Consider the following 11,669-nt stretch of genomic DNA (forward strand, 5'->3'; position numbering starts at 1 on the left):
GTTTTGGTTTTGCCTTTAAGTGTAGTGTTGCCTCAGTCCCAAACATTTTGATTTGTATTTTGGTTTATATCATTTTTTAATGCGTGTACCAAGTAGATAATCTTTTTAATGAAAAACATATAACTGCTTGTAATTTTATTTTTTTACATTTAAGATATTTATTTTGTGCACAAATGGCATTATTTTAGGGGTATCCTCTTAGTCCTTACCAGCCAGGTTACTTACGGTCACTGAGGATGCAGTCTGGGTAGGTCCACAAGACACTCCTCTTCTCATAGTCTTAGGGCTCTAAGTGATGATTTGAAAGTCCCCCACCTAAACTTGGGGTCCGCCATCAGGCTGTTGGGACCCAATTCCGAATGGGACATGAAGTAAACAAAGCAGTGGATGGAAATGAAAGGACTGGTGGTTTTCTCCTCAGAAATTTGAGACACTTGTTCTGGAGCCAGTACAGGCAGAGCAATGGCTCTGTGCCCGCGGGGACTAGAGTAAAACTGGGGAAAACTGAGGCTCCTTCACCGTTTCCAGAGTAGTGACTTTAGCCCTCAGTTGGAAGCTCTGAAGGGTGGGAAGACAAACGAAGGGGTGCTCATGCTTGGCCTGAGAAATATGTCCTGTTCCCTGGCAGTATCCACAGGGTCCCTTAGAAGCAGAGTCAGGATGAGTGTCCGGACCCCACCCCGACTCCTGGACCTGGCAGGAACCAGCCTCCTGAGGGACAATGAGGCCTCGGCCATCACTGCTCTGGAGTACCTGCCCACAGAGCTCTTCCCACCTCTGTTCCTGGAGGCCTTCTTTGGGAGACGCATCGAGACCCTGAAGGCCCTGGTGCAAGCCTGGCCCTTTGTCCGCCTGCCTCTGGGGGGCCTGATGCACATGCCTCAGGAGGAGACCTTCCAGGCAGTGCTGGATGGGCTCGATGTCCTGCTGGCCCAGAAATTTCGCCCCAGGTGAGTCAAATCTAGGCAGCCTGGTAGGGCCCTGGGCGTTCCAGAAGATACTGCTGGGGTCAGGAGAGTGGATGCCGAAGGGATGGACCAAAGGATTCTGATGATGCCAATGAGAAGCTCAGAGGCCTTGGCCTCTGCTGAGCTTATTTTGGGAAATGTCTTCAGATGTGTAGGAGTGCCTAAGTGCGGGGGAGCCTGAAAAACATGCCCCCCACCTCCTCCCAGTGATGCTTAAAGACATTAGAAGTGGAGAACACAGAGGGACGCGAGGGGGAAGGGAGTTGGAGGAAGGTGAGGCAGAGAGAGGGGAAGAGGGCAAGGCAGCAGGGGCGCCAGGAATGGGAAGTAAAAGCACGGTGGCAAGTGTGGGTAGCCTAAATCCTGAGACTCTGGCTTTATTCAGTGGCCCTTAAAGCATCCCACCAACCTGCTGTTTCCCCACAGGAGGTGCAGACTGCGGGTGCTGGACTTACGGAACACCGGCCAGAACTTCTGGAGCATGTGGTCTGGAGCCAGGGCCCATGTGTGCCCAAGCTCATGGATGGCACCAGCGGCTGAAAATAGTTCAAGGACAAAACAGCACCTGGCTTCCTTGGAGGTGTTCACAGACCTTTGTCTTGAGAAAAGGACCCCGGGTAAATTCCTCACCTACCTCCTCAGGTGGGTGGAGCAGAGGAAAGGTTTGATTCACCTGCGCTGTAAGAAGCTGAAGATCGTTTCAATGCCCGTGGGAACTATCATGAAGGTCCTGAGTCGTGTGCAGCTGGACTGTCTCCAGGAGGTGGACGTGGACTGCACGTGGCGCCTGTCCGCCCTGGCCAGGTTCGCGCCTCTCCTGGGCCAGATGACTAGTGTGCAGAGACTCCGTCTCTCCCACGTCCGTGTGTCTGAATTTGATCATCAGCAGCAGCAGCAGCAGCAGCAGCAGCAAGTTGTCCAATTTACCTCTCAGATCCTCAGGCTGCACCACCTCCGGGATCTCCATTTGGAATCTCCCTCCTTCCTCGAAGGCCGCCTGGACCAGATGCTCAGGTGAGGGCGGCGCCACTGGCCGTGTGACAGTGAGCATAACACTAGAGGGGAGCCTGCTCTGTTCTGAAGTGTGGCATCATGTAACCACACAGATCCAGGTAGAGGGACAAACCGTTATAGAGGCTCTGGACAGGGACACCGTGCCAGGCGGCTATAAACTGGGGCTTTGGGATCTAGTGAGGGAGGACATGCATTTCTTCTTTAGCAAGAGATGTCTTTGCTCAGATGACATAGGAAAATAGGTAAGTGAAGGGAGCATTGAAGATGGAGAAGCCCACCAGACCCGAGCATTTCAAACAGAAATTCTGTGCTCATCAGTTTCATGACCACAGTGAGCCTGTCTCAAATTCCCTGTCTGTAAAACGTTGTTTTTTTGGTTTGTTTTTTTGTTTTGTTTTGTTTTGTTTGCTCCAGATGAGGTAATTAATATATGAGAAATGCATGATTCTGGAGTTGATGGCAAAGGTGCTGGAGCCAAAAGGGTAATAAAAGGTGGCAGATGGTTTGCAGGTGATGCAGGGATGTAAGTGATCCCCTGCGGACTGGCAACCCCAGCTGATGTGGCCTCTTGCCTACTTCCCTCGAGCTTCAGATCGCCCAGAGATACAGGAGCTTAGGGACCAAACATGGGCTGAAGGAAGCCTGAAATGAAAGCTTTTTTTTTTTTTTCAGTCTTGTCTCCAAGTATTAAAATTCAGTGATGCTCACACTTGACTGAGACTCAGTATTAGGCTCCCCTCTGAGCATGTTGAGTGCATTCCATTCCATTTAGTCATCCTTATCCTTAAGGAAGTGGAGTATGTTTTACTCTGAATGACAGATGAGGAAAGGGAGCTTTCAAGATTCTGTGAGCTTGACCCAACCACACAGAGAAGGTGAAAGGATTCAGCCTAAAATGAGACTGGGAATTCTGGGTATTGACCTTGCTAAAGCGGTTAGAATGACCTTGGCCTTAGGCAAATCATTTGTCTCCCAACCTTCGCTCACGTGGCTCCCTGACTTCTCCCACCTAATTTCTGGATTTCTCCCCAGGTGCCTGAAGACCCCCTTGGACAACCTCTCAGTAACGAACTGCCAGCTAACAGAATCAGACTTGAGCCACCTGTCCCGGAGCCCAAACATCAGTCAGCTGAAGGGCCTGGATCTGAGTGGCATCAGCTTGAGCGACTTTCGTCCTGAGCTGCTCCAAGGTCTGCTGGAGAAAGTCGCAGCCACCCTCCAGGAGCTGAACTTAGAGCAGTGTGGGGTCATGGACCCCCAACTTGATTCCATCCTGCCCGCCCTGAGCTGCTGCTCCCAGCTCAGCGCCTTCAGCCTGTGTGGGAACCGCCTCTCCATGGCCATCATGGGGAAGCTGCTGCGATGCACTGCTGGGCTGCCCAGGTTAAGGGAAGAGTTCTATCCTGCCCCTCAGGAGAGTTACGGCCCTGGCGGAGCCCTCCATCTGGGGAGACTTTCCCAGCTTCGGGCCAAGCTGATTGAGATCATGAGGGGCCTCGGAGGTCCCAGGGCCATCTGGCTCAGCTCCAGCCCCTGTCCTCGCTGGGGCAGCAAGCTACGCTCTCATGAGGAGCCCTTTCTCTACCACTGCTACGTGCCGGCCTAGGTGGGTGCGTCAATCCAAAGCTTTCTTCTGGGCACCTGGAAACTGAAATCTAGGACATAGGAGCATCTTGAAGGGAACAGAGACACGTGGTTTCAGATTTCAGCGCGATTTGAATGAGAAAAGGAAATGTGATTGCACATTTCAGCAGGGGTTCAGGATTTCAAGGGAAAATGTTGACTTGGGGAGTTGGTGGGACTTTCCGGGACATGTATTTAGCAAGTCAGAAATAGGAATCTAAATTTCTGGAGGGAAAGTTGGGTTTGAGACACACATGTTGGCGTTATCTCTGCATGGATGGCTGTAAAGAAATGGTCAGAAATAAAGAGAACTGCGGTGTAAATGGACTGGCGTCCTGTGTGATCCATTACTCTGTTTTCACAGTTTACACCTTGGAATCTCCAGCTACCGATAAAAAATAAAAGAAAGGGCACTCAGTTGTCTATGATCCAAACCCCTACCGTTCCTGCCAAGTCTCTATTCTCCCTACTTACATCTGTGGTTGTTCAGGGGTTAATACACACAAAGGGGAACATACTCAGGGGCCAGTGAGAAAATGGAATGAAGAGCTCTTGGCAGGTCTCTCACTGCTGACTCAGGCCATGACCCTGGGCCTGAGCATCCCTCATGGTTCTCCAGGTGGGTCCATAATTCTCAGATCCTGGCCTTTGTGTGTGCTGGGAAAGGGCTTCACAGTGCAAGGCACGTGGTTCTGGATGGGGGTCGTCCACCTTGCCGATGAGCTGAGCCTCCGGGCCTCACCAACCCATGCCTGTCACGATTGGGTCGGGGTCCTTCCGGAGTTAATCTACTTGTAGCCAGTAAGGACATCAAATTCCTTTTAGCAAAATACTGAAACAGTATAGGCATTTACGTGGTTTTAATATTTCTATATCACATTAAAATTATATAGTTTGGGGTGGGGGATAAGGTCATATCAATGAGAGACTGCCACCATTCTCACTGTAACCCCTGTGTCCCCCTATCCCGGAGGACAGTACAGCATGCTTTGACACCAGCACGTCAGTGTGTATATAAAGACACTTGTGTGTATTGCCTGTAACTCGTCATCAGCCCTCCCTGTCCTCAGCTCCACGTTCAACCAACTGCAGATGGTGAAGAACTGTATTTACTATTGAAAAATATCCCCCTCTGAGTGAGCCTGCGCAGTTCGGTCCCGTGTGGCTGGAGCCTCACTGTATATGCAGATGCGTGCATGCTACGGGGAGAGGCTCGCACGGTTACAGTGGCCGAGCAGTCGCACGGTCTGCTGTCTGGAGCTGGAGAACCAGCAAAGCCGGCAGTACACGTCTGCCCCAGGCTTACGGCTGAAGACCAGTGGAAGTGATGGCGTAGCTCCACTTCTAAGTAAAGCCCTGAGCACTAGGGGGCCACTGTGCACATCCCGGAGTCTCTGGGCTGGGGAGCCAGAAGCTCCAACGTTCATGGGCAGGAAGAGAGAGGAGGAGAGAATTTGTCCTCCTTCATCCATTCAGGCCCCCAAAGGATAGGCTGACACCACCTACATTGGTGCGGGCAGAGCTCCTCGCTCAGTCCACTGATTCCAATGCTAATCTCTTCCAGAGATGCTCTTAAAGATCTTCCCAGAAGTAATGCCTGACCTGCTACCTCAGCATCCCTTCCCACAGTGAAGCTGACGCATAAAATTAACCATCACAGTGGCCCTAAACAAAGTGCATGCAAATGAAGGCTCCCTGCTAAGGATTCCGAGGTGGTGGTGGTTACCTGGGGGAGGGAAGGCATGTAGGGCTACGAGGAGCTTAGACAAGAGCTCAGTTTCCCCCTAAAATAAAGATAATGACGTACCCTCAGTTTACGGGATTTTAGTAGGATCCAGTGAGATGTTGTTCACTGAGGGCTTGGCCCTGGAGCTGGCAGGGTATAAGAGCTCAGAAAAGGGGTCTTTTCTTTCTTTTTTCCTCCTAGAGGGGACATCACTAGAAGCTTCATCCCTCTAGCCTAGCATCTATTCCTCACAACAGGGAGGAGAGCAGAACCCAGGGCTGGAAATGGAACTCAGCTTATACACGTGGCCACCAGTGAGTCAGGATTCACCCAAGCTGCTCAAGCAGCCCGTGCAGGGAGGGGGAGGGGGAGGCACAGGAGAGACTGGATGCGTGTCTAGTGACAGACATTCTGAGTCTCAGGTCTCCTAGGCCACCTGCTGGTAGATCAGACCTGAGGATATAAATCAGTTTTGGAAGCAGGAATGTGCAGTTCAGCATTTTTTTTTAAATTTGCTGCCACATAAATGCTAGTTGAGTATAAATATTTGCGTAATGCTTTATATAAATATTAAAGATACAAAATGTTTTGAAAACTATAAAAGTAATTTAGCACTTTTAAAAGAATGCATGTGGATTTTTAAAAAATGTTTAACTTGGTTTGGAGCCTCAAAACAAATGAGACTTGAAACCTGATTTTAAAGATCAATGAACAAGAATTTTTTTTAAAAAAATATAATATATAGATCAATAAAACTTTTGAGCTGGAAGGATTACAATTATTTTTTAAAGTAGACTATTGTTTTTGAGCAGTTTTAGGTTGACAGTAAAATTGAGCAGAAAGTACAGTTTCCATCTGACTCCAGCCCCCACCGTGTGCACATACTCCCCCAACATCAATATCCCCCATTGGTTGGCTTATTTGTTATAACTGGTGAATCTACTTGGACCCATCATCAGCACTGTCCCGGCTCTCCTGCCTGGAGTTTAGCGCATTTGGCTGGACAAGCCTGCTCCCTAGTGGCCAATTTGACACCAATTTGCAGGTGGCTGTGGCTTCAGGTTTAGGGTTTCCCTTATTAGAAATCACTCTGGGAGCAGGTGTGAAAATAATTCAAAACCACATTTCCCCAAAGCAATTCTCGGTTTTCGGAAAACATCTAGGGGATGCTGGTGAATTGGGGTGTATGGATGCTCAGCGCATTCATTCATGAATTTGAAAACAAAGCTGTGTTGACCTGCAAAATTATGTGGGGCTCATTTTGAAGTCCCATTTCTGACCAGACTTTACCTTGCTGGCACCACACTTCATGTCCAATGGGTTCTTCATCTGAGAAATAAATCGTTTCTGAGGTTCCCTGGGGACTTGGGTGACTCAGTGGCAACCTTGGTTATTCCTGAAACTGACTTTCCTTCCTTAGTTTTCTCCTAAACAAGGACTCACACAGCCACTGGTGGAGGCGTTGGCTGCATGGAGTTTCCGGGAACCCACCTGTGGGACTTCCCACCCTTTGCCAACTACAGGAGTAGGAGAATTGTCTCCTTCTCTGGCGTGTGCAAATCCCCAAACTCAGGTCAAATTTCTTGGGCATCTTTCTCTTTGAGACCCAAACTCCACAACCCCCAGGGCCAGGTGGTGAATGAGTGAAGGCTGCAAGCAGAAACCAGGGAGACCTGGGGGGCACGGGACCCTGCTTCAAAGAAGCTGCCTCTCAGTTTATGCTGAGAGATGCTCTTTGGGGATGCAGGTTCAGTGTTGTTAGAACTTCCTACTTTTTTTTTTCCCCCAAGGGATGTTGGAGAGTAAAATGTCATATAAAATCTGGTTTTTAAACTCTGGTCACAAATTTTGCTTTTTAAAACATTTTCCCAAAACATGTCTGGGGACACATTTGGCTGTTGGAGTAACATCTTGTAGCTTCTAATACCAGAAGACTATCCAGCGTGGTACTCTGCTCTGACCCAGAAAGACCCTCATGGCATCAGAAGAGAGACTGCGTGCCTTTGCCCGTCTGGACCTGAGACCTAACCCGGATAGGGGGCCTGGCTGTAAGTTGCTGGGGCTGGAATTCCCCTCGAATTCCCACAATCCTGCCTCCAGGTATGAAATACACATTCCATGGGAGACATCTGCAAACAGCTCTCCATGAGGACATACATATTTTGTATGAACAGAATTGTATCACATGTGCTATTCTGTACTTGGTTTTTTTTTTAAATTCATGATGTGATTATCTCCAATCTAACATGGCCCAACAAACTCTTTACTTCTCAAAAAAAAAAGTTTTGCTCCCTTTTCATAGTTCTTAAATATACAACTTTCTTCACAACACACACCTGAACTCTTTCCCCTTCCTTGTGGGAGCGAGAACACCATCGTCCACATATGTTTTCGGGTGACTCAAACATTTCTCGGAGGTGGGGGGAAGGCATGATTTTCTAAGCTAAATAAAGGAGAGGCCAATACCTCCTCCAAGTGTGGCTGTTCCTCTATCACATTTCTTCCATCCCAAGAAAATAATTTAGCTCTACATAAGACTTTTCCAATAAAGATGTAGAAAACATCACCTCTGTCTCTAAGAGATTTGTAATGAAAACTTAGATAGCAGAGAAAACTGCTTTGCTGATACATAAACCACCTCCTGTCCTTAACTGTATCTGCCCCTAAGAATGTCCACATCACACAGACCCCCACAAGCCTAAAGGGCAAGAAAGGGGTGCCTGTTAACTTGGCCCCACCCCAAGCAGCGGTGGCCCCCTACACTGTCCCCGTCCCTGCCACTGTCCCAGTGCGCTCAGTGCACAAGGACAGATGGCTAGAAACTCCAAGGTCAGGTTTCCACCTGGCAACCCATGTCAACCCTAAAAGGCTGAAGAACTGTTGAAGAGATTTCAGATGCTCTATGAAGAAATTCACTTTAACACCTATAACTTTAAGACTTTGCATATGTCACAACAGTGCATGAGTGATACAAGGTGTAAAATACTTTTCCATTCCTTTGGATTTTGCACATGATGGTTCTGCACCAGTCACTGCAGGGAGGTTGAGCGAGCTCCGTTTTGGTGTTTGTTGTTTTGAACAAGCATTCAACTAGACAGGATTCAGAGTAGATTAATACCCCCTTTTGATAGTTACAGTTAGCTAAACAGGTGCCTGGCAGCCCACAAAACAGGGTTTGCTCCAAGACCAACCCACAGAGTGAGTCAGTTGCAGACTAAGGGCGCTGGGACCTGCTGGGTTGGCCGCAGTGGTGTTTAGCTACATGTCAAGAGCATTAAGAAGAAAGTCCTGGTTGGAGGCGTGAGGTTGGCAGCACCAGCTGTGGAACCTCCGTGATGTGCCTGCACAGCTCCATCCTCAAACATTTGCAGGGTGATCACCACTGAGGGGCACGGAGCTGTAGGTGGGTGGTCCTGGGCCTGATACGTGGGCACAGTGACAAGGTGGAGGGGGACAGGAATTGGAGAGTGGGCAGTCAGCAGGGTATCTGCTGACACGGCCATAGCCGTCCCCGCCACTATGCCCACAGTGACCCAGTTGCCTCTAGGCAGAGGGATGGGAGCAGGGTACATCATCACCGGCATGCCATTGGGCGACACCACCATGGTGTGGTGGATGGTGTGAGGGCGCGCTGTGTTCAGGGGCTGAGTGTGGTACAGAGGTGGGAAGCCCCATGAAAAAGACCAGCAGGACCCCCAGGCAGGGCCACTACTCTCCTGCCAGCCCCATCTGGTACCCTGGCCCAGTGGTATTATCTCACTTTTTGCCTCTGAAACGACTTGCTTCTAGGAAAGCGAAACTTACCCCTAAGATTCTATTGGTTCCCTGAACTAACTCCTGATTGGTCCATTTATAGCACCTCATTTGCATGGAGCTCACTCTTAATTGGTCCATTTCTACCACTCCTGATTGGTCCATTTCTACAAAGCTCATTCCTAATTAGTCAACTTTGTTACACCTTATTTGCATATGATGTTACAAAGTCTAGACTGACAGCCTATAAAAGCCTATGTAAACCTACAGGCCGTGTCCAGAACTTGGAGTATTAACTCCTCTGGGCCCCCCGGGAGTAATGAACCTGAGTTCTCCAACCCTCCGGGTGCTGCTTGGTCTCTCACCCGGATCCAGGTTGCTGTTACAACTAAGCTGTAACACTGAGCTGTAACACACTTTGCTGCAACAGTACCTTCCATGTATGGGCTCTGCTGGGGGTAGGCACTTGGCGCTGGGTACACAGCTGGCTGCTAGGGGTTGGGGAAAGAGGAGTAGGGTGACGCTTCCCTGCTGATAGGGGAACAGGACACTTCATTAGGAGTACCAGGTGTGTAACCTGTTTGGAAGGTATGGTTCACTCCAGGGTACCTGCTGGGGGAGTAGACAGGAGCTGCTGCTGCGCAGCCCATGGGGGAATCCAGCTGGTGAACCAATTCCTTTGCATTTGCGTAGAGAACCCCAGAAGAACCCGGGCTCTAAACAGGATTCATGATTCCAAGAACCCACTGTGCTGGCAGCGGGGGCCTGAGTGACCAGCGCTCGCGGGCCTGGGTGGGTTTGGAGGGCGGGCTCTGCTTGGATGTGGGGCTGAGCCTCGAGGCTGGGTCCCCGCCGCCACCGCCCCCCTGCCAAGCTCCCACACCCCCTCCATCCCTGCTCTGTCTGGCCAGCCTGTCTCTCGGCATCTCGCGCTCCCCACCAACCAGACTCCTTACTTTTTTTTCTCATACCTGCTCCTTTCCCACTCCGTCCAGTCTCAGGAAGTCATGACCAAGCTCTAGAAGTTCCCTCAACTTCTGTCTTACCCTCAAGTCTCTCCTACACTCTGAGAGCACAGTGCCGCTGATTCAGTCTCCAGAACGTGCTCAAAACGGTCTCCAGTGCCACTCAAGTGCAAGCCAGGATCTCTTGCCAGGAGTGTCCCTCCTTCCTTGTTAATTGCCCCAGCTCAGGGTCCAACAGAAGCAGGGGGACTGGAAAACACGCATCAGGTTTTGTCACAACCCTCCTCACAAACTTCCCATGGTCCCCTCGCAAGCCCTTGCCTGGATGGTCTTGCCCCAGCCTCCTCTCCCTGGCTTCCATCTGGTTCAAGGCCATGCACTCCCTCCCACCACTCTTCTGGGACCCTCCTTAATGGCCACTTCTGAGCCCACAGCGCCCTTGATGGCTGTAGATACAAGATCATCTGGACAGCTTAACAAGTCGTGAGGCCTGGAGGAAGCCAGGTGAGTGAGGACAGGACACTTTGGATTGGAACGGGTCTTGGAAGAGCTTTGACTGACAGAAAATGCACAGCCTAGAAGTTGAGAATTATGTTTTATTCAGTGGCCCTACTTAGCACTATTGCAGGGGAAGGTGGCCAGAAGGATAGCCCTGAGGAAATGTTCCAAAGAGGTAAGGGAGGAGCCAGCATACGTAGGAGCAATTGCTGGGGAAAAAAAAAATAAAACAAGTATTCAGACATCAAAAGATGACTGCTGATCACAAAAACGAGACAGCTCCAGATGATGATTCGTGTGCTTTTCTATGTGTGGGAAGATGCAAAGCGGGAGCCTACTGGGCGCCTTCCTTTGACACCTTCTTAACAACCGATGGCCCGTGTCCTGTTTCTCCATTCTGAATCTCCCTCTGTGCCCGCTGACCTGGGGGCTGCAGTGGCTGATGGCTTTTTTGGCTGCATCATCCTTTGTTCACTGAAATGGCAGGCTACATACTTTGTCGACAACAAAAGCTTAGGAGAAGAGCCCTGCGTTCCTGAGAGAGGAAACTCTAGTTAAGAGTCCCCTCTAATAGGCACCTGCTCACTGGGTTGTGGAAATGGAGCTGGAACGGGAGAGTTCTTGGGGTCAGGATGGAACAAAGACAAATTCTCTTCTGTCTCTTCTTGCCCGTGAACATTAAAACTTCTGATTTGAGTCTTCAGACTCCAGAATACACACCAGTGATCTGCTGTTTCTCAGGGCTTTGACCTCAGACTTGGAGTTACACTGTGAGTACCCCAGGAAATAGACTGTCAGATCCTGTGGTTTCAGCCTTCAGCCTCGGTCTGAGTTACACCGCCGGCTTTGCTGGTTCTCTGGCTCACAGGCAGCAGACTGGGGTTCTCAGCCTCTGTAACTGTGCAATCCCATAATATATCTCTTCTAGTGTATGTCTATATATCCAGGTGACCCTGGAAAGCACTGGTTTGAAATGCTAGGTCCACTTACACACAGGTATTTTTCAATAGTAAGTGATGTTCTACAGGATCTAGTTGGTGGAAACCAAGGATGTAGAAATGAGGATATGGCAGGCAGTCTATAAGTTACTTGGGGATTTTCAAGTAAGCAGAGGGTAGCACC

At 49.7% G+C, this 11,669-nt stretch overlaps 1 protein-coding gene and 1 pseudogene across 1 annotated transcript; one reads left to right on the plus strand and one right to left on the minus strand.

Annotated features, from left to right (window-relative positions):
* The first annotated feature begins 660 nt into the window (after positions 1 to 660).
* LOC105107107 (PRAME family member 12) lies at positions 661 to 3,588 on the plus strand. The gene is made up of 4 exons (XM_031465550.2): positions 661 to 950; positions 1,395 to 1,454; positions 1,611 to 1,982; positions 3,015 to 3,588. The coding sequence occupies exons 1-4, from the start codon at positions 661 to 663 to the stop codon at positions 3,586 to 3,588; spliced, it is 1,296 nt and encodes a 431-aa protein (XP_031321410.2).
* A 5,100-nt stretch (positions 3,589 to 8,688) lies between these two features.
* Positions 8,689 to 9,815, minus strand: LOC105107106 (myelin-associated neurite-outgrowth inhibitor-like; annotated as a pseudogene).
* Positions 9,816 to 11,669: the final 1,854 nt, after the last annotated feature.

Source organism: Camelus dromedarius, chromosome 14 (assembly GCF_036321535.1).
Source record: "Camelus dromedarius isolate mCamDro1 chromosome 14, mCamDro1.pat, whole genome shotgun sequence".
NCBI classification, from domain to species: Eukaryota; Metazoa; Chordata; class Mammalia; order Artiodactyla; family Camelidae; genus Camelus; species Camelus dromedarius.

Excerpts from the sequence above, each read along its gene's own strand:
- LOC105107107 (XM_031465550.2), top strand. The coding sequence starts at position 661 with ATGAGTGTCCGGACCCCACCCCGACTCCTGGACCTGGCAGGAACCAGC. Across the intron at positions 1,455-1,610 it reads CAGAACTTCTGGAGCATGTG|GTGGGTGGAGCAGAGGAAAG; the intron begins GTCTGGAGCCAG and ends CTACCTCCTCAG. Across the intron at positions 1,983-3,014 it reads CGCCTGGACCAGATGCTCAG|GTGCCTGAAGACCCCCTTGG; the intron begins GTGAGGGCGGCG and ends ATTTCTCCCCAG.